We start from the raw sequence: 20,686 nt of genomic DNA, 5'->3' as shown, positions 1-20,686 counted from the left end.
TTTACTTAAAATTAAGGCCTTTTTTAAGGGGGACATTAGCTTTTACACACAACAAATGTATGTTGGATTCCAATCACCTCAAACAAGACAGTCGATCCAGAATCTTTGATTCAAGTAATCAGTTTCTCTCTAGAGGTTTCATTTTGGCTTGAATTGTACCTTTAAATGACTCTGAACAAAAGACGTGAGTCGAGTTTTAAGGGTATATTTACAATAAATGGAAACAGGATTCACGCTGGACACAAGCAAAGAGGTCAGCAGGCAGCTACAGAGTTCATGGGTCATGACCCTTGTAGAATTTGGACAGGAAGTCAGTGGGTCGAGGTTCCTCGCTCTCATTAAAATAGCGCATTACATGGGTCTTCTGTTTCCAGACGTGGATCGTCTCCTGTAGTTCCATTTTCCCCTACAGGACACAATAACAGTCATGTTCCATTAACAGAAAGCCACAATCCAAATTAATGCATAGAAGTTACAGTAAACACAACAGTGTTTGTTTTGAAGCGCAGATGAATATGTTTTACCTTAATCACTAACATATCGATCACTCGGGGGTCAGCCACATGCTTGTTTTTGTCAAACATTTCCCTCACTTTGGCTCTTCCCTGACGCGTTGTGATGTCCAGCTGGAACATGGCCACTGCAGAAAAACAGAGAGCTTTTACCACGCCAATACCACGACTGCTCTATCAACTCTTCAATGGACGGGTAACTAGAAAAAATGCCTTAGAGGGCAGCCGATAACTGAAATTAAGACATTTAGAGTCACCACCTAATTAATGTAATAGCTCCACATTGTTGAAAATATGTGACAAGAAATATGCCGCTTAATTAGCCCATAAGTCATCCCTATTGATCTCTGCAGAGTTGATTCAGATTTATAGGTGCAGATCACCACAAAATTACAGAGTTCAGGTACATTAAGAAAGCAGATCAAGAAGACTAAACATGCTCTAAGGTATTCATAAAGGTAAATATGGATCCATGAGATAAAAAACACAATGCTGTTAATGTTTTGTTCAGACAAAAACAAATTTTGCAGAAATTATTTGAGTAAATCTGAGGTATTATATTATCTCTTTAAAGACCACGTCTGATCATCTTTTGATCTATTTTAAAAGCATTCCCAGTGGTCTTATTTATGATTATGCCGTGTTTTAGCCCCCCCAAAAAACAGGAAAAAAAACAGTTTTCTAGGACATAGTTTCTGCAGAGTGGCAGGAGTTCATTAGAAATTCACCTGAGTTGTGGGTGTGACTGTTAATACAGAGCAACCCCGCCCCCCATTTCCTTTTTATCCAAAACTGAGCTATTTGTTTACACGTTCTCCCGCTAGCTTACAGCCCCTTTCTTAACATTAGCGGTGCAACAAAAATGGCGAGCAACATCAAAGCTTGAGACAGATAACGGCTCAGACGAGGAAAACAAAGACGTACATAGATCTCCTTTTCAAGTAGATGCATCAGAAAGGAGTGGAACAGGCAGCTTTCAACCCACCAAGTGCATTTTTTAAATCACACCTTTTTTCATCTGCTCCTGATTTACAATTTGAATAAAAAAATACTCAGAACTGCAATTTTAACCTTAATTGTCCTCCATCATAAGAAAAATGCCTCAAAAACATAATTTTCTTCAAAGTGGGTCTTTAAGAAGTGAGTAAATCCAATCGGTGATTTGCTTTTGTTTATACATTTATAAGCACACTGCTGCAAAGGTCATTAAAAATCATATTTTGAAGGCTGTTTTTAGTAGGCAGTTGTTTAAAGTTCTTTTATTAGAAAAAAGTAACTTCTTAAAAGAACACTACAGTGGTTCTGATTGTTTGGATTGGCGTTGCTCCTTATAGGTCCTTTTGGAGGCTTTTACCAATGATATTGTAAAGAGTGCACACTTGCTATTGTCAGTTTCTTAGATTTAGTTTGGAGTGTTTGGTTATTTGTTTGGACAAAGAGGTCACCTGTCAATGAGACTGGTCTATGTTGGTCCACATTGGGGTTTACACCAGTCTCATTGAATCATGATTTTAAAAAAATCTATTCTGGTGCTTAGTTTGAGCTAAAAATAGTGATATTTCAGAATTACTTGATTATTTGATTATATTCCCGATATGTGATTAGCTGATATTTATCCCAGCTGCAGCTTAAAAGTGACAGAGAGTAGAGATTAAGTCATATTAATAGGAATAAAACTGGTCCAAATGTGGACTTTTATGTTACATCTTTAATTCTTTATCTAAAAGGTGTAGTTACTGAGCGCAAACACAAAGTATTAGGTTTAGCTCCAACTGTTACATGAAGCTAAATATTTACCACAAATATTTACTATTAGCAACACATAAATGTAGTTTCTAGATATTTTAAGCTTCTGTTTCGAAATATTTCTATCAAACACGATTCAAACCCGCCGTCTAACAAACATTGTTGGGGTTTGTTGGAAGCTAAGCTCTGCTGTGTTCGGGTTGTCCACATAGACGCGACCTTGACGCTCGACGGTCTTTTCCTACACCGTTAACCCTCCGCAGCAGACAGACATACCCGTATTCGGAACCTCTCGGTACCAGGCTCGATACAGCTCTCGAACCCTGCGTTTCGCTTCATCCAAATCCCGGCTAAAAATCGGTTTGACAACTCTAGCGGCCCCCGCAGCCGTACGGGTCGCAGCGGTGGACGCCATGTTTGCTGCTGATGTCTCCAAAGTGCTTCCGGTGTGAGTACGTGTAGAGTTTGAAGGAAACAGCGCCCCCTGTTGTCAGATGATTATAGTGCAGTGCTGCCCCTTAGTGGGATGAAATAAAACAATTCCCCCCTTTAATATTCATCATATTTTTGACAAAATTAATTAAAAAATGGGAAGAAATACATTCTACATAAAAATAAACAAGTTTTCCATTAAGTATATACAATTAGTGTTTTCTCCTTCTTTTAGTCAGCATAGAGTCGGTGAATAAAAACCTAAATGCAAACATTTCTACTCAAGTTACTTTATTGATTGCAAAAATGAGTATAATTTACAAAGACCATACAGTCTGTATAGTACATTAAATATATCTTCAAAACACATGTAGATATTTTCACAAAACTTAAGAAACATTTATATAAAAAAGAAAAAAACTGGCTCATTAATGCAACACCTGTCATTTGCTGTGGTGGCAGACGATACCGAGAATGATCAGGAGACGGGAAGCGTGAACATACAAACATCATGTAACAACAGTTTGCACACACACCACTGATGAAAGCTCCATCTAAAACCGTGTCTACATACATACATACATCCATGCAGCTTGCAGAGATTACGAAATCCTCCCATTTTGTCACATTTTAATCCCAACGATTCCAGGACCTCGCATTCAAACAACAGAAACACAAAGGAATTACAGTAAATAAGCCTCTTTTTGTGAGAAATGTGTGCCGTTTTCAAAGTAAACATGACTCATACCTGACGACAGCATCTGAACCCTGCTGTCTCAGGGGACATACAGTGGCATTGAAAAGTTGATATCATATAAACTCCATTTACAAAATATAGTAGTTAGACTGAATGCACTCTTTTACAAGCTTCTACTTTCAAAAGTAAAAATAAAAAGTGAAAAGTGCACTTTTCCATATATTCATTTATACTATGTGGCCCAGTGTAATGAAACCAAATACCAGTAATAGCTTTTCCTTGGCAGAATGACTGAAAGCTAAAGTCCTGACACGGCTGAAGACATCCATCTCCTTGTTTCTGCATCCTTTCTTAATACAGGTAACTTGGTGACAGATTAAAAAAAAAAGTTAAAAAATGAAAAGAAAAAATCCAAAATCTTCTAAAGGGACTTGGAGTTAAATTTTGGCTGACACTGGATGCCCTACCAATGTCTGATCTCCATCAGTCCACATGTGTCTGCGTGAGCTTCAGTACCAGCAGCAGCCTCTCAGTGATCCAGGCTGTTCCCCAGCTTTTGGCCCTCCTGCAGAGCCGCCATGGCCAGCCTCAAGTGCTCTTTCAGATTCTGAATCTCTCGCTCCATTCGGACTTTCATTGTGCCCAGCTCCACGTTTGCCTCGGTGAACCGCTCGCAGGCCAACTGCTTTTCCTGTAGTGCACAAGAGAAGCTTTATTTTTCCATGACAGTGGAAAAACACACACATCTACAACTGATCATTTTGCACACAAACCTTGCTTAGAAACTGCAACTCGTTCCTGAGGCAGCGCATTTCTTTCTGCAAGTACTCCACCTCATTGTCTTTCATTCTGAGGACAACCTGGAAGAATGCGAGGCCATGAATGTTTGACAGATTCCAAAAACTGAGAAACATTTGCAGCAGTCTTACCACAAAATAAATGAACCACTCTGATGAAAACGCTGTTTTTACCGCTTTTTTTCATCATGACAGATGACATATATTGAGAAAATTAAGACTAAAATTCAATTTCTGAGTATTTCTTTATCCAATTTATCGTAAATCACGAGTAGACAAAGATTTTGTTTGAAAAAGAGCCGATTTGTAAAATAGAAAAGAAGCTCCTGAGAACAGGGAGCGGGGCTTCTCCACGCCCACAACTCAGAGGGAATTTTTAATGAACTCCTGCAGCTCTGCAGAAAGTGCACTAGACAACAACACACGATTTTAGCTAAAAACATCATAATCATAGTTAAAACACTACTGGGAACGGTTTTAGAGCAGATCAAAAGATGATCAGAGTGGGATTTTTTTTATTTTTAAGTAGATACATCCTGATGTAAAGGAAAGCTTCAGTACCTGCAGTTCACAGGCTATCCGGTCTTTGTCGTCCTCAGAGCTCTGATTCGTGCCGGTGGATTGTACACGGATCATCTCCTCCTTCAAACGATCCTTTAGGTCCTGAGCAAGAAAACATTTTGTCGTTATAGTGAATTTAAATCATTTTATCAAGACATGAAATAGGAGTATGAAATTGTATTTAAGAACAAAGAACGTTTGATTTAGTCATATATAAGCGCTTATTTTAGGTTTAATGTTAGTCTTCTAGCTCATCAAAACAGGTCTTTCTTCATTACTTTCACTTGTCCTTATAACTTCTATAAAGCTTGCAGGAGGGTGTTAGTTTCAAATTGAATATGGGCTTGTAAAGGTTGTCAAGTCAAGCCTGAGCAAAGCTGGTAAAATCTAGATTTTTATGGCTTTAATAAAGTGCGGCTTTATTTGCGTTGGTGGTTTTCCACACTGCTGCTGAACTCACCAGGTTCTCCTTCCTCAGCTGCTCCATGTCTCTCTCTTTGCGGCTGACCTCGCGCTCTCTGTCGGCGTTGATCTGCTCGGCTCGGATCAGCTCCAAACACTTCTGAGAGTAGCGTTCGGATAAACTGTCCAGTTCCCTCTTCAAGGCCTGAGTTTCAGCTCTGCGAGGACAGGTTAAAGAGATTGGATAACTCCACTCATCCTTATTTTGTAATAACTTGAAGATCTTCTTTTGTACTTTTACTGCATCTCATTAGGGAGTAACTGTATCATGAAAGCAAAAGAGTTTGTGTCTTTTCTCTTTGTGACTCAAGAATTTCCTGTTGTGGCTGTAGAACCTCTTCACATACAACCAGAAACCACAAAAATGAGGAAGAGTACGAGAAGTGAAAAAGCAGAGAGAACAGAAGCTCTCAAAGTCGGGTTCCAGAGGCTGCCTCTGAGACAGTGGCTGTCAAACGCCTTGAGACGCTCACAAAGAGAAACTAATCCCAGAGCCACCTCTACATTCCTCCAGAGGCTGACAGGACCACTGCGGCAATGCGCTCACATCAACAGGAGCCTCCACTGCTGTGAAGTTTGCACTTCATTCCACAGAGCTCTATTGTTGTCAGGCAGCTGCTACTCCAAAGCACAACAGAGCCATTCACTGCAATTAGTGCAGGGCTGTTCTGAGAGCCCGGCTAATAATCATTGATTCTGCAAGCATGCTGCAAATGCAGAGGGCTTTAAGCAATTTGGATTCTCTGTGTTTGTTTTAGTCACAAAAACTGGAAGTCTGACATGTAAGTGCGTCAGTCAGAACAGCTGGAAGGCTGGAATTCACTTTTGCAGGAACTGCTCAAAAAATGAGCAGCCAAAAACTTTCCACACCACAAAATGAACCAAAAAGGAGATGTGGTCCAAACCACAGCTAATGGAGGACGGGGGGCATGGGAGCGGGACGGGCCGAAGGTCCTCAAGGAGGAAGAGGAGGAGGAGGAGGAGGAGCAGAAAGCAGAGGGTAGGAGTTACTAACTGTTGCTGCACTTGTAACGCCTGCGGGTCCAGCCCAGCGCTCAGCATCTCCATCACCTTCTCCAGATCTTCTTTGTGTTTCTTCTTCAAAGCCTCCATCACTGAAACACCAGCACACGCGTTACCATGGCAACAAGCGGTCAGCTAATTCACAGGGCATGGGGACATTAAAGATAAAAAGCTTAACAACAAATTTCCCTTAGAAAGATCAGCTGATAAGAAGGATTCGGGTTCAGATTTTTTTGCTTAAACTCCGACAATCTCTTCAACTCCAATCATCCACATTTATCCACATAAAACTATCTCAATCGACAGGGTTTGATTCAATCATGGGTACAGAAAACTTTAGAAGGTAGTAACTACAATGCAGCAAGATTAAACAGGATGTAACCATCAACATCACAGAGAAACTAAATCTTTAAAATCCCATCAGTATTTGAGATTCAAATGAGTCTGAGCTTTTACTCTGAATACAGATTTTGATATTGTTTGAGGCTTTATTTATACAGATGTCAGCAGAATTAACCATCCCACATCCCTCTGTTTAGTGATTTGCACTAACTTTGTAACTGTAAATATTAATTTAGCGATTCTTACATATGAAGGAACAAAAGACAAAATCATAAAACTGTTTTTAACGAAACTTGACATTTGGATTTGATCAACTAATTTGAGCATTTTTAAGTGAAGCCTTCTGAGGCCACACTTCTCCCGTCCTTGATGTTATTCTGTGTTGCGTACAATTTTAACGCATCAAACCCTTCAAACCTCTTTAATCTGTTTTTTTATGAACTGCTGGAATGGTTTTCTTTATACATCCCTACAGCTCAATTTTAATGGTGTTTTTAACATGTTCTTGTAGAACTTTTCTAAAAAAGATTAAACTTAAAATGACAGTATTTCTTTATTCAAATCACTGTAAATCAAGAGCAAACAAAAAAAATAACTTTAGCTCCATGCAGTCCCACCCGCCCCTCAAAGATCATTTTATAATTATCTTTTGCCGCTCTGCAGAAACCGTCCTAGAAAACGATACGGGTCGGCTAAAAATGTCACAATCAAATTAAAAGACCACTAAGAACGCTTTAAAAAAATATAAAAAAATTATTGGAGTGGATCTTTAAAGAGCCAAACATTTTGTCATGTTATGTTTAGCTCTTTTTTCTCTCTGTAGATCTTCTGTCTTGTACTGTCAACACTTTTGTTTTTCTGCTAACCAGTCTAAAAGCGGACATGATGAGCTTTGGGGTTTATTCACTCTACGCTTGAGGCGTAGTGTGTGAGTGTGGTAGACTCTGACCACAGCTCTGTGGCATCAAACTTCATTTACAGCAACACTTTGAAAACAGATGTGGGGGAGGGGGTGGGGGGGGTAATAAGCTTTAAAGGAGTTTCTGAGGTCTCTCTAACCTTAAAAAAATGACTTTTTAAATGTAAAGCCTGATTACAAATACTCTAACAAAAACAAATGTATTTTTTTATAAGTGATAATCTACAGACTGAAAACTTCCAATCCCTTTCTAATGTCCTGAACTGCTCCCATCGTCGGCGGCGGCGTGCGGCAGACTGACCCCGTGCCGTGTCCTGCGTCTCCTCCAGCAGCAGCCTCTCTTTCTCGCTCTCCATCTCCCCGATCTGGCGTTCGTGCTGCTTCTGCAGCTCCTCCAGCGCCTGCTGGTGAGCCCGCTCCATGGCTGCCAGGCTGCGGCTGCAGGGCGCCGTGGGGCCGCAGCCGCCCCACAGGCCTTCGCCCCCTCCTCCCTCTAGTTGCCCCAGCTGTTGCCTCAGTGACGCCACCTGAGAAAAACAGAGGCGGAGGTAAAGCCCACTGAGATACGACACTGAAACTGAAACTGTCGGGTTTTAAAGTAGATCTGCAGCATGCGGAGCAGCAAAGTCTGATGCAATCTACAGCACACCCAAACAAAGCACAAGAGCTCTTCAGAAGCATTATCAAAGACTAATTTCCTTCTCATTTACTCTTAAATGTATCTAAATGTGGATGATAATGCTGCTGGGAGAGCGCAGATCAAACAGGAAGTCGTTTTTAAAAGCAGAAAAAGCAGTTTTACTTCATCTGGGCAGATGAAGGGTTAATTTGCAGTATTAGTATATTGCAAATTGGAAAATCATCTCCACGCACTACCTCCCTCTGCAGCGCCTCGTTGGCAGTTTGGCCAGAAGGTCGTGATCCATGCGGTGGTAAGGAGCTCACCTCCTTTAATGGCATTCGCTCCAGCTCCGCCCACTTTCTCTCAATTTCTTCCTCCAAACGCAGTCTGGGGTTGGAACCCTTACCGCTGCCCTTCCTCGACAGGACGGCCTCCCACTGGCTGCTCATGTTCACCTCCTCCTGCCAGCGGCCCTGCTCCCTCACCTGGCCTTCTCCTGCTTCCCGCTGGCTGGCGGGGTGGGGGCTCGAGGAGGCGAGAACGGGAGACAGCTCCACGTAATCAAACCTGTGCTGAGTCAGAGAGGGCGCAGAGATGACTGACGGAGACTCGCCGTGACGGGAAGAGAGTGGGACGTGAGCGTGGGAGTTTTCCTTGTCGCTGCTGTTGTCTGGTAATCTGTGAAAATAATTCAACAAACACTTCAACACCCTTTTAAATTTAAGAAGTGATACTTATACAAGAGGTTTTTCTGCACAGATCCAGTCTGTGGATCAAGGTTATTTTTTAAGATGAATGTTTGTTAATTTCCTTTATCAGATTCTGGAGTGAACAGGTTGGACCCTAGAAGTGACCCACATGTGCAGCACATGCTCAGAAGAATGCTCAGCACTATTCATGATGGGGGTCTCTCAAAGGTGGAGTTTGCACTGGAATTTATCATTTGTTAATGTGGGGAAGTTAAAAAAAAACATCAAAAGATTAAAAAAGAACAAAAATCAGAATTTTTATTTTTGCAATAATTGGTTTTCTTGCAGATTTAGACTGTTTCGAGGGATCCAGTCCAGATTTTTTGGATATATGTCACTTTGGTTAACACTTTGAATGCAGCCTAAGGCTAAGATTGTCACAGATTGCATAAAATGAATCAGTTTTACTTAAAATGACTTAAAGACTTGGTGATAAAGTACACATTTCAAGTATTTATGAAATCCTTTTTACTGTGTGAGGTCCGGAGAGCTGCTGGGCTGAATGCATTTCTTTAAAACTTCTATCCAGTTCCTCCTGATTCCAGCTGTCATGGCAGACAGTGTGAATACAGCTTCCCGAGTCTGAGGACACACACACAAAAAAAAGAGAGAAATCAGGTTAAGCACAAACAAAGGAATGACAGAAGTGGGCTGAGATTGACATGATAAAGTAAATCCAGATAAGAGAAAGAAAAGGAGAAAAGAAAAGACAGGAGAAACTGAAAGCAGGTGTGGTTAAAGCTGACAAAAAATCCAAGAGTACTTAAAGAGGTGAAAGTGGGTCTTACCTGTATCTGAAAGCCGTAGTTCTTCTCCACATTAAACTCAGACACTTTGACGCAGGACTTCAGGTCAATCTCTCCATCCAAGTCATCTTTCTGTGGAGAACGCAGAACAGCACCGTCATATAAATGTTTGTACTTCCTATTTTGTTGTAAATTACACACAACTAACAAAATTCAAGAAATTATGCGATATAATAGTAAAACTTCCCAAAAGTTCTACAAGTTTTTCAAAAAAAGGATAAACACACCTCTTCTGCGGTCAAATCTCTGTAATACTTCAGCCCAGCGTCAGTCAGAACAAACCAGTGCTTCTTCCACTGCAGAAACACAGTTTGAGGTTAGCACCACCATGAAAAAACATCAGCTGTGACAAAAGGACCAATCTGAAAGATCAACAACTATCAGGGGAAACAGGAAGGCCCCATCTTCTTAAACATCATGTGATGACTGAAGGATGAAGTTCGTTCACTCAAGCACTTCATTCACAGAGAAAAGACACATGGTATGCTTCATGCCATAAAACCATCAGGGCTGACAGCACCAACTTATGTTTAAAGCACAAAGAGTCGTACATGTTTAGGACAAGAGAAAAAGGAGACGTTACCTCCCCACTGTCGTCCAGTTTTGACATCCATCCCTTTTTGAAGTTCAACAGGTCAGGCTGTGGAGTGCAGGACACAGAGTCACTTTCATCATCCTTCATTTGAATGAACAAGAGGGATGAACAAAAGTGGCAGGAAGGAACTGTGTGATGTCTTTGTACGTCAAAGCCATTCGTTTGTTGAGCCACAAATCCCCAACAAGCCTGAGCTGGTTTCACAGAAGGAGCAAGAAACAAACAAAAAGAGAGAAAAAAAACAAAGATCGAAAGAAAAAGCTTATAGCGCCAAAATGTGCTCACATCAGAGGGTGGCACATGCAGAACTGAGCCGCCGCTGGTTTCCATCCATGAAACCAACACAAAAACAGACATTTGTTTTTCCCACGAGGAAAATGTTCTCCGTTTCACTACACTGACTTTACAGATACATCAAAAGACAACACATTATGTGGTCTTTGTCAACAGAAAAAACATTAGATTAAATGAAAATCAACATGATCATACAGACTGTACTGCCTGTGCATTGCAGTGGTATTTTTACAACAGGGTGTTTGCATAATAGGGTGCTGCTCTTTTGCACTGCAGCACGCCCGCCTTTGCTTTTGACACCAAAACAGGAAGAGAAAACACAAGCGAGGTACCTCAAAATGTGGCGATCCAAGATTAAGATTAAGCAATTTTCTTTTTCCCTAACATGCATTCCTTCCTTTTCTTATCTCCTGCACTCGCATGTACATTCCTTACTTATAATCTCTTTGCATTCGTCATCTCATCTCCTTCAGGCCTTACACTCCCACTTGCTTTTTACCCACTTTAACTCTTCCTTCTTCATTTTTAGATCAGTTTATCACTTTGTTCCTTTACAACCCACGTATTTTCTGCCACTTTAAACTACATTTTTTATCCGTTTTATTCTTTCTTCCAGGTACTTCTACTTATTGCTACTTCCTTAATCTCAAAACTTTTACAGTCTGGTGACTGAAGTGCCCCACACAAAGCAAAATAAGAACAAAAAAAAAGTCAACTTGTCTGTTACTTTATTTTCCATATGTATAATTTCAAACTGTAATCAAGTGATTGCTGACCAAACATAATTGATTATATCAATATTGTTTTCAAGCCAAGTAATTTCTTTTAGCAAAAAGAGAATTTTGTCAAACAACAAATTCTCATTGGCCTTTTTATGACCTCAGGCAGGGTCAGACAGCAGATGGAGGGGAAAGTATGCTAAAAGCATGACACTAATACTTTCAAAGGTTAACAGTAAAAGAGGAAACGGAGTGTAAGACGATTTTCACTCTTCCCAACCCCTATCTAATGCCACAATAAAAGAGGATTGTGTGTGGAGCTTTGTCTGTTAGGCCTAGTTAAATAGGTTAGCTCTCTGCACAGTGCAAATAGGAGGATCCAGGTGTGTGCTTATTGTGATGACAGTTCCTGGATTACCTTGGTTAGAAAAGCCTACTGATCATTAAAAAAAACAAACAAGTGGCCAAGTTTTGAGTGAAAACAAAGCTCTGCTGGCAAAACAAGAAGGAAACCAGAAATGATGACTTTAAAAATGCATAATTACACAAAACAAAAGTGACATTTCATTTATTTCATCCAAAAAGTAAGAGTTTTAAGTTTATTTTGATAGTTTTGGTTTTTTTCTTCCATTTGTGACAGTGCCAAGTGATATTTTGAGAATTTCTGCTTTCTTCCCCCGGTCGTATTCATATTGAAACCAGAAAAAAAAATCCCATGTTATTAATAGGTGGTTGAATAAAGAATAAAAATATAGAACGTGCGTGCTGCTAGCTAATGAACGTCCTGCAGCAAAGAAGTAAACAAGACAGAAACACCCCACACAAACAAACAAACAAACAAACACGAAGTTATTAAATATTACATGAACAAAAAATCTACCAAAAAACACATTTGGTGACCAAACAATTCCATAAATAAAACACAGTTACGGCAATAAAAATGTTAGCTTGCTAAGCTAGCTAAATTACGCTAATTTACATGAAGGTCTTATTAAAATTAAGCTAATTCGGCTAACTTTATTTGACATACAGTAGTTTAGGAAGACGAGACATGCATGAAAAACAAAAACAGCACGCTTTCATGCTTTAAAAAAGATGCAGCTTACCGTCATGATAACAGGACGCAGAGAGGTAGAGAAAAAAGGGTAAAACTTCTGTTATTCCACGCGCTCGACCCTCGTCTTTCACTTCCAACTGTACGGTTTAGCTAACCCCTCGCGGGCAGAAAGCACCTTGCTTTGGCGCAGAACTTTTCACTCAGGCGAACTTAGATAAAACTCCGCGCATTTTAACTCCAAGAAACTAGAGCCCATAGCCCCCACAAGTATTTATCTACGCCTTTAAAGTACTCATCTGTTAAGAAAGGAAATAGTTTCTTAAAAAGGGATGGTTTCTTCTCTTTCTTTTCTGACAAGCGCAAAATGAAGAAAAAAAAAACTCCTCTTCTCGAGTGTCTCACTGCTTTCTGCCACTTCCTGGGCGGATCCATAGTTTGAGACAACACGCGAGCCCAAAGCGGGTTGTACCAAATGTCAAAAACAAAGTAATATGAAATACAACTAAAAGGAAAGGGAGGAACTTTTTATTTTTAGAGCCACTAATTTTCCTATAACAAATTAAATATACATGTAAATATCTGACAAAAACCAGTGAAAGCACAGAATCCAGTTCCAGGTTTCATGCCTCCACTTTTCCCCTGAAGCAAAAACATTTCCATATTTACCTGACAGAAAATCGTTGGCCTTGGAGGAGGAAGACTTACTCCACCCACCTCCTCCACCATCCGCCTACAGAAGCTACTGGTCTCAGCTCAGGAATTTCAACACAAGTCCCAGCAGACCACAACTGACAACGCTCAGACACTTTTATGAAATGACTCTGAAAGTCAATGAACAAAAAAAAGTCAATAAAAGATAAAAATATTATTAAATATGTGTTTGTTTAAATTAGGCCAAATAGTTTTAACTAAATAATAAAGCTCATCTTGAAAGTTTGAAATGTTAACCATGTGGATACCGTGAAGGATTTACCTGTAGTTTGCTGGGAAAAAAATATTACACCTATATAAAACTTTTCTATTCTGAAAGACCCATTCAGATGAAAATTGTGCTTTTGGAATTTTTAATTAGATTATACCATGGTCCAGTTGAATACTTGATTCTGATTGGCTGCTGGGTGTGGATTAAAAAGTGATTATCCACAGTGATAACGCACACCTAAAAAGGAAGTTTCGATCACATAAACTAAATGTTCTATATTGCGGTGCTGGCTACTTTAACTTGAGCTTAATCATCTAGACAAAAACAAGCAGTAAGAGGTGAACTTTCTCTCTGAACTGATGCTTTATTTAACTTATCGTAACGATCAGCATACACACCACTTTCCTTTGCCGCTGCAGTCGAGGTCGGTGCCAGCTCAGCAGGGTGTTGTCATGTTACCGTGACAACACACCACACAACGTATCAAATAGTCTGCGTTTTGTGAAAAAGTGACCTAAACCCAAAAAATATCAAGAATATAGAACAAAAAAATCAATTGAATATTTATTTATTTTGTAAGTAACCATGGTATAGGTTCGATAATCCCCTTCGAAGTGTGCATTATCAGAAATTAACTCACTTTGCTGAAGCAACCATCTGACGCGATGCGGAAGCCACTCCAAAGAAATGTGCATTATCAGATATTAAACCCTGAACGGATCCCACGTTGTGCGTTAATTTCTGATAATGCACACTTCGCCAGACATTATCCCTAAGTGTGCATTATCAGTGCATTATCCCTTTTTGGATTGGATTTTTCTGCATTTTTCCTGATGCTCAAATAACTTAAAGTAAATATCTGTTATTCATTCACTCCTCATTCATACATGATGATAAGCTACTGATGTAGCCACAATTGGCATGGGGCAGACTACAAGAGGTGTGGCTTCCAGTACAGACTTACAGCCCCTCTGACCATCACTGGGATATTCATACACATTCATACACCTGAAGAGGAGGGTGAAGTGTCTTGCCCAAGGACACAACAATAGTTGACTGGAGGGAGTTTAATTTGAACCACCAACTTTTTGATCATTGGCTGACCTGCTCAACCTAAAGTTAAACCACGTCATGGTTGGAAAAAAAAAATCCAACAATCTAATGCATGAATTTAAAAGATAAAATTAGCGTGTTTAGTTTTGAAAAACAAAAAAAATTGAAATCCCTGAGTCATGAGTCATCCCTACTTTGGAGTAGGGATGACTCATTTAACACAGCAATAGTTTTAGGACAGCCCTCTTATATGCCAACGTATAGATCCATTTGGAGCTATCTTTCCAGCAGATTAGCTGAAACATTATCATGCAACGGGACAATAAATACCAACCACAGCAGCAAATCTGCAGCAGAATGGCTGATAAAAAAAAAAAATAGAATAAAGGTGACACAAAGTCCAGACCTCAACCTGATTGAAATACAGGTTCAAGTCTCCAAGAATGCCAGCAATGTTGTTTGAAGAACTTGAGTTCCTCTAAAAGAATTTGAGACTCTGATAGCTACACGGAAAATGATTAGTTCAGGTTTCTGAAGTTCTCTGATCAGGGGTTCTCACTAACAGCTTTAGCAGAAAATAAATGGTGTGATTGTTGGAACCTGTTCAACTGTCAGATCCTGTTTGGATCAAAGTATGTTTTGAAGACCCACAGTTTTGAAAACATGTATAATCTTTCTCCCGATCCCTCGTGTGCTACTATAGGCTGACGAGCAATCAGACTGAATTATGGAAGCAAGACGACAAATCCAATAAAAGTGTAACTTTACTTTCTTTAAAACTCAGCTCATTCCAGATAAAAAAAACAAAAAAAAAACAAACATAGCTCATTTACCAGCGAGAGCACATACCTGCATTTGATCTGATTTGTGATGGCTGTTTTTCCAAGAGCTGCCCTCGTCTGCCGTGGGACTGCCTGATCTCTGGTTAGCACATAGTGATGAAGATAATCAATGTCCCACTGAACAAACGGAACAGAAACCTCTGGGGCTTCACGGTTATTGATTTTTTTCAAAGCTGGTGTACAGTATGTAGATCTGGTTAAGCATTAACAGCTCCTACAGGTAAAACTCTCAGAGAACCAGCTGCACAAGCATTAGATCTTCCAAACAAAATCAGTGATACTTAAGTCTTCGTCACAACTACCCTAATGAGTGTATATGGGGTGTCTGCAGGCAAAAAGTGGGCAAACTTGTATGGGGCATGCATCTGGCCTGTAGAATATATCAAGGTCGTAGACCTCTCAGTAAATCCATAGAGAGAAAATGTTCATGGACATTTTTTCTATGGGCATGCTGCAGGCGACATATCGTGGTGAACACTTATACAACACATAAGGGTGAGTTAGGCTGATGTAGGTGAGACGCAGGTGCCCAAATCCTACAAACTGCACAGGGAGCCATTAGGGCTGTTCAAGAAATACCCAACGGGAATCCTAAAGCACTTGTGTATCACCTGCACAACACGTGCAAGCAGTATTTGCACATTGTGAGTAAGGTAATTAGAAGTACCCTTACTAATGACTAGAGTGTGGCATAAAGGCAACATATGACAGCATCACGTCTACATCAAAACTATGTGCAACCCAACCCAAAAACTGTATGGCCCTTGTATGGGTGCTCGTGACTAAGGCTTTCGTTTTAGCAAAAGTCTTACTACACTGAAGTGAAAAATACTGACCCTCTCTTCATTTGCTCACCTGTAATGAGGTGTATGATTGAGCTCGGGATAGATAACCTCCAAAGTGCCATTCTTTCTCTGTGTCTCCTGTATCTTCCCAGTCTGTGGACGGATGTTTGCTCAAGGAGTGGCTAAAACGACAAGAAAAGTCCCTTCATATCTGATGCTCTGAGGAAAAGATTCAAAACCTACGTGGTTCTAACATTAATCTGATGTTGCATATCAAAGTATTTGGTAGATTGGGTCTGACCTGGCTGGTTTAAAGAGTTCCTGTCTCCTGACAGGCTGCTGGCTTTGTGACTTCCCCACAGTGCCTGGACCCTCTCTTGGATGGATCATTTTGATCTTAGGTAAGTCAGCCATCGTGATGTATTCCTCCCTGTTTCGTCCTGTGGAACCTGCAGAGACCTGGCTGGACTCCGAGGACTCCATGGAGCTTTGAGAGGATGTGTGCTGATGCATTGGAATCTGAAGGGAAGGAGATGGGCACCGTGCGCTGTTGGAAAACCTCTTTCCAGAGGGAGAAGAGCTACGGTCCTCATGGCGGTGTCTGCCAGAACCAGATCTGATGCTGTCAGATGTTCTGGAGGTTTCAAAGGTAGTTCTGTTAATATTTGAGGGTTTTTTGGGGGGTGAAGAAGCTCGAGATTGCGAGGAGCTGCGGATCGAAGAAGTCGATCCATGCCACGTTGGTGGTGACCTGTTGGAGTCGTATTTCTTTTCACTGTGAGAGCTTTTTCTCTGAAATGACAGATTAAGACTAGATTCTCCATTCAATGTGGTTTTGAGGACAGAGTATCCAGGAGGGTCATGGTTGCCTTTCCCCGATGGAGACAAGTTCGGATTGCTTTGGCCCCTGCCATTGAAGGGGCTACTTTTGGCTGATTTTTGAAGCAAGCGTGGATCAGTGTTATCCCGGTCCTTCCTCGATGAGGCAGAGCTGTAGCCCTCACGAATTCTTCCATTAGGTTCAGGCTTATAGGGCAGAGACTGGGAAGGAGGTTCATAACTTTTCTTCAGAGGTGAAGAACTCCCCCTGTCATGGCTTTGTCCCCTCAACGACATGCCGACCTCCTTTCTCCGCTGCTGGTTTGGACTCACTTTTTTATGGTCTCTCCTTCCTGGAGAGGAAGAACGGCTTTCCAGACCTCGACTGCTGCTACTAGCTTTTGGTTCGCTTTTACGAAGTATGGATTTATTTGGTCTGTCGTGTCGTGGACTAGATGGAGTCAAAGTCGAGACTTCCCGCTCTTGACCATTTGATGACAGGTTATACAGAAGAGCCTGGCTTTCCATTCCATAGCCTTCTCTTATTGGAGAACCACATCGTCCATAATGACTACGACTGTTCAAGGATGTCACTGATTCTGATTTCCGAAGGTTAGAGTAGCTGGACGAATTGTAGTTTCTCCTTGGTGAGGAGTGCCGGCTGTCTAGTTGGCTTTCAGTTCTCCTTGATGGAGAAGGACTACGACTGACTGACCCAAGTCCACGTCCTGAACTTGGGCCAACTTCAGTTCTCCGATGAGGTGTTTGGACTGAAGAGTTGTGGTCCCTCCTTAAGGGAGACGAGCTTCTGCTGTTACTTTGTCTACTCGAAGAGCTGTGTACTTCTGTTTTTCGCAGCGTGCTCCTAAAATCAGAAATTGTGCTGGATTGGGACTTGACAGAACCTGCCAATGTTTTGAAGTTTTTTGGCAGAGTGCCTGACTCAAAGTGTCGCCCGTTAGTGGCTTGCGAGAAGCTTCTGGGTTCTTGCACCACTCGTTGAGATCGCGCTCCATTCTCAAAGCTCTGTCTGTTGAGTGTGGCACTGGACTCACTGCGTCTGAAGGGCGGGTTTCCTCTAGAGGGGGAAGACGAACGAGACTGCAGAGCTGAGTTTAGCTTCGAGGAATCGTTCCGCCCCGACTGTTGAAAAGAGCCCTGAGAGGGGAAGTTTCCTCGACTGAAACCCCTTCGACTGCTTGAAGCTAACGATTCGGCTATCTTAAAAGGAGTAGGACTCGGGGATCGAGCCCCAACTTGTGCCTCAACCTCAACAGCGACATCATAGGGGTCAGGAGGAGGAACTTCCATGGACTGATCATCATGGAGAATATCTGGTATCTGTCTCTCTGAGGCAACACCAAGATTAGGGTTTCTGAAGGGGACGGTATCTTTTGGTTCCACGTTCCTGTAGCTGAAGATGGGATGCCCTCTTTCAAAATGGCGATAGGGAGCAGGTGGACTGTTCTCTCGCAGTGATCGAGCGCCTGTCGCCCTCCCCAGGGAAAAGTACCCACTTTCTCGCTTCTCTCTGTCTTTCAACCCTAGAAGATAAAGAGGACTTTTAGAGAAAATGAAGAGTTGAGGTTCAGCTGCCTGGCATGAAGGCAGCCATATTGTATTACTGATAACTGCTCTCTGACACCTCAGCTCGCGACTTCAAATAACGTCGCCAAGTAAAGAACACCTCAGGTTGTAATCGGATATGGGTTAGCCGAATGTGTGAAGAGCCGTTAAACCTACAAGTCCATGAACTAAAATGGAAGAATATAATTTTATCCTATTATTTTTGCTTTCCAACATTTTCTGATCTCTATTTGGGAAAAGTAATAAAACAATTTTTAAGGTCCCTATGAATGCACCTGAGTACCCAGCAAAGGTGTCTCGACCTCGGGCTTCATCCATCCAGCCACGGGGGTTGGGGCGGTGAGGTGGGGGGTCAAGTCGGGTCATGCCAAGTGTGTTGGCTCTGCGATGGATTGGGAGGTAACCCTCCTCTGCGCTGACGGAGCTGCTAAAATCCTCACTCTGGAATAGACAGCTACACACGGAAGGAAGTTAAAGCAAAGACGGGTGAAGATATTGCAGTGAGGGTGGAAACTTTTCAAAAGATCTCATCAAACATCTTCCTTACCTGTCGGTGCTGTAGTTATCCTCGCAGATATAAAGCTCACAGTCCGGACTCAGGATGCAAAGAGAGGCCTCCTCACAACCCGCATGACCTCCGTTAACATCCCAGCGACTGCTCACCACAGACACACTGTCAGAGTCGTCCTGATTGGACGACAGGGAACGAGACCAGCCAATCACAGAGTGCCGGCAAACCCATCTTCCTAAAGCTGTCTTCCACAAAAGTCAAAACTGATGATCCATTTATGAAGTGGGGCTGCTTCTACAGCATAAAATGACACCCTCAAGTAGTCCAGACATTTATGGATGGTTCCCTGTCCTGGAGGGGCGGGGTCAGTGCTTTCTGAGCTACTGCTGCTGTTCAATTAGCCTTTGTAAAACTATCTGCCTCGTGGCTTTCCTCATTCATTTTTCATCACCTTTGTTTCTTTCAGTCCACACCTTCATCAAACTGTACTTCAGTCTTAATATTGTTAACATAGTTACAGTTAAATAAATAAATACATAAAAGCAGTTTTAGAATAGATAAGTGTTTACATAAAAAACAGGCCTCTTCGAATGAAGTCGAAAATTCTTATATTCTAAAAGATTTTCTTTAAATAAGCAAAAAAAAAAAATCTGCCAATGTGGAAATAAATAAATGTCTTACCAAGAATTCCTACGTTAATACCTTTTCATAAATATTATTTTAAATATAAACAATTCTCCCTGAAACAAAAGTCATTTTATTTTCTTCAAAATTCGTGTTTTGCAGAGTACAGGAAGACAATAAATGTGTGACAAAGCGAGCTGAAGAGACGGCAGCGGCGCCGTCTGTCACAATTTCAACACGTTTCAGGTCGTTTCTGTGCAGCAACTCTCTGTCTAAAGTTACACACAACATAAAGGAGGAGAGTAAGTGATCCAGCTTCATTAATGTGTAATCAGAAGCAGCTCTGCCATCCTGCTTTGTGCTGCTGAAGCTTATTCTCTCTGAATCTTCATTTACCAAGAAACAGACGCAAACTTGACCTTTTAGCAGCATCAAAAACCCGCTTCCTGGTTGAAACTTGGCCGTGCTTCAGGATTTGTTTGCAGATTCAGGTTAAAGTGCATTTGGTTTAACTAAGAGGAATAATGTATCTACAAAAATAATCATCTTTTTGAAGTTACAGTTTTTGAATTTTTAAAAATATTTTTGAAATCTAGAGGGTGGAAGTGTTCTATTTACCTGTCATGCTTTGCTGACCTCACCTCTGACCTGTGACTATTTCACCTGCCGTATCCATCTGACGTTCCGCTAATCCCATCACTCACTGCACTCATTATCCGCTCGGCACTCCGCCCCCTCCTCACCTTGCTGCTGGTGTCTCTGTCTTCCGCCTGGGACTGGATGGGGGTCAGTAACCCTCCTCTGCTTGGCCCGGTCCAGGTCCCGGTCCCGGTTTCAGGCTCGGTCAGGGCTTTCTGCTGTGCTGCAGCCTCAGCGGTCTCCCCTGAGCTGCTGTGCAGGTGCCTCTGGCGCAGACACTCTTGGCAGCGGGAGGGGTCAAAGACGTTGGGCTGGAACTTGGGACAGATGGGCTCATTGCCGCTGAGCGACATGGCGAGTCCAGAGGGGGTGCTTGTCTGCTCATCGCCCCCCCGCTGAGACAGCTGAAGTTATCAAATGGTGCAAAAATATTTAATTTGGAGACAAAATTTCCTCAAAGCACCTAAAATATTTAAGCACACCATCAGAAATAAAGGATTTCCCATCTTTTGATGATTTTAGAACGTGAATACGGAGATTAACAACAGTTTATATATGAATATGGTTCATT

General features: G+C 41.5%; 2 protein-coding genes across 6 annotated transcripts; both read right to left on the bottom strand.

The window, feature by feature from the left end:
- Nucleotides 1-189: 189 nt before the first annotated feature.
- Nucleotides 190-2,719, bottom strand: ndufa6 (NADH:ubiquinone oxidoreductase subunit A6). 2 transcript variants are annotated; one of them, XM_024273003.2, is made up of 3 exons: nucleotides 2,535-2,719; nucleotides 525-640; nucleotides 190-406 (listed from the first exon to the last, which is right to left on the bottom strand). In XM_024273003.2, exons 1-3 carry the CDS (start codon nucleotides 2,671-2,673, stop codon nucleotides 275-277), a joined length of 387 nt encoding a protein of 128 aa, XP_024128771.1. In that variant the 5' UTR covers nucleotides 2,674-2,719; the 3' UTR covers nucleotides 190-274. The 2 variants fall into 2 exon arrangements, with proteins under 2 accessions (XP_024128771.1, XP_024128772.1); XM_024273004.1 differs by having other exon boundaries at nucleotides 2,405-2,538.
- Nucleotides 2,720-2,964: 245 nt separating this feature from the next.
- On the bottom strand, nucleotides 2,965-17,197 carry triobpb (TRIO and F-actin binding protein b). Of its 4 annotated transcripts, none has more exons than XM_024272445.2 (14): nucleotides 16,237-17,197; nucleotides 16,006-16,117; nucleotides 15,158-15,229; nucleotides 10,252-10,308; nucleotides 9,896-9,964; nucleotides 9,651-9,740; nucleotides 9,335-9,444; nucleotides 8,437-8,791; nucleotides 7,793-8,018; nucleotides 6,223-6,322; nucleotides 5,206-5,365; nucleotides 4,746-4,847; nucleotides 4,161-4,247; nucleotides 2,965-4,078 (listed from the first exon to the last, which is right to left on the bottom strand). In XM_024272445.2, exons 1-14 carry the CDS (start codon nucleotides 17,049-17,051, stop codon nucleotides 3,917-3,919), a joined length of 2,517 nt encoding a protein of 838 aa, XP_024128213.1. In that variant the 5' UTR covers nucleotides 17,052-17,197; the 3' UTR covers nucleotides 2,965-3,916. The 4 variants fall into 4 exon arrangements, with proteins under 4 accessions (XP_024128213.1, XP_024128212.1, XP_024128214.1 ...); XM_024272444.2 differs by having other exon boundaries at nucleotides 8,368-8,791; nucleotides 16,237-17,196; XM_024272446.2 differs by lacking the exons at nucleotides 15,158-15,229; nucleotides 16,006-16,117; nucleotides 16,237-17,197 and adding an exon at nucleotides 13,000-13,131 and having other exon boundaries at nucleotides 8,368-8,791.
- Nucleotides 17,198-20,686: the final 3,489 nt, after the last annotated feature.

Source organism: Oryzias melastigma, linkage group LG8 (assembly GCF_002922805.2).
Source record: "Oryzias melastigma strain HK-1 linkage group LG8, ASM292280v2, whole genome shotgun sequence".
NCBI lineage: Eukaryota > Metazoa > Chordata > Actinopteri > Beloniformes > Adrianichthyidae > Oryzias > Oryzias melastigma.
Note: the sequence above shows the minus strand (reverse complement) of the source record. Positions and strands in the feature narration are given on the sequence as shown.

Bases quoted from the DNA above. Each gene is read 5' to 3' on its own strand.
- ndufa6 (XM_024273003.2), bottom strand. From the start codon at position 2,673: ATGGCGTCCACCGCTGCGACCCGTACGGCTGCGGGGGCCGCTAGAGTT. The intron at 641-2,534 runs GTATGTCTGTCT...GTTTTTCTGCAG, and splicing joins CCGAGAGGTTCCGAATACGG to TGGCCATGTTCCAGCTGGAC. The intron at 407-524 runs GTAAAACATATT...TGTGTCCTGTAG, and splicing joins TCGATATGTTAGTGATTAAG to GGGAAAATGGAACTACAGGA.
- triobpb (XM_024272444.2), bottom strand. From the start codon at position 17,051: ATGTCGTTGAGGGGACAAAGCCATGACAGGGGGAGTTCTTCACCTCTG. The intron at 9,965-10,251 runs GTAACGTCTCCT...GTGTTTCTGCAG, and splicing joins AACTGGACGACAGTGGGGAG to TGGAAGAAGCACTGGTTTGT. The intron at 8,792-9,334 runs GTAAAAAGGATT...TTATTTTCACAG, and splicing joins AGCTCTCCGGACCTCACACA to ATTACCAGACAACAGCAGCG.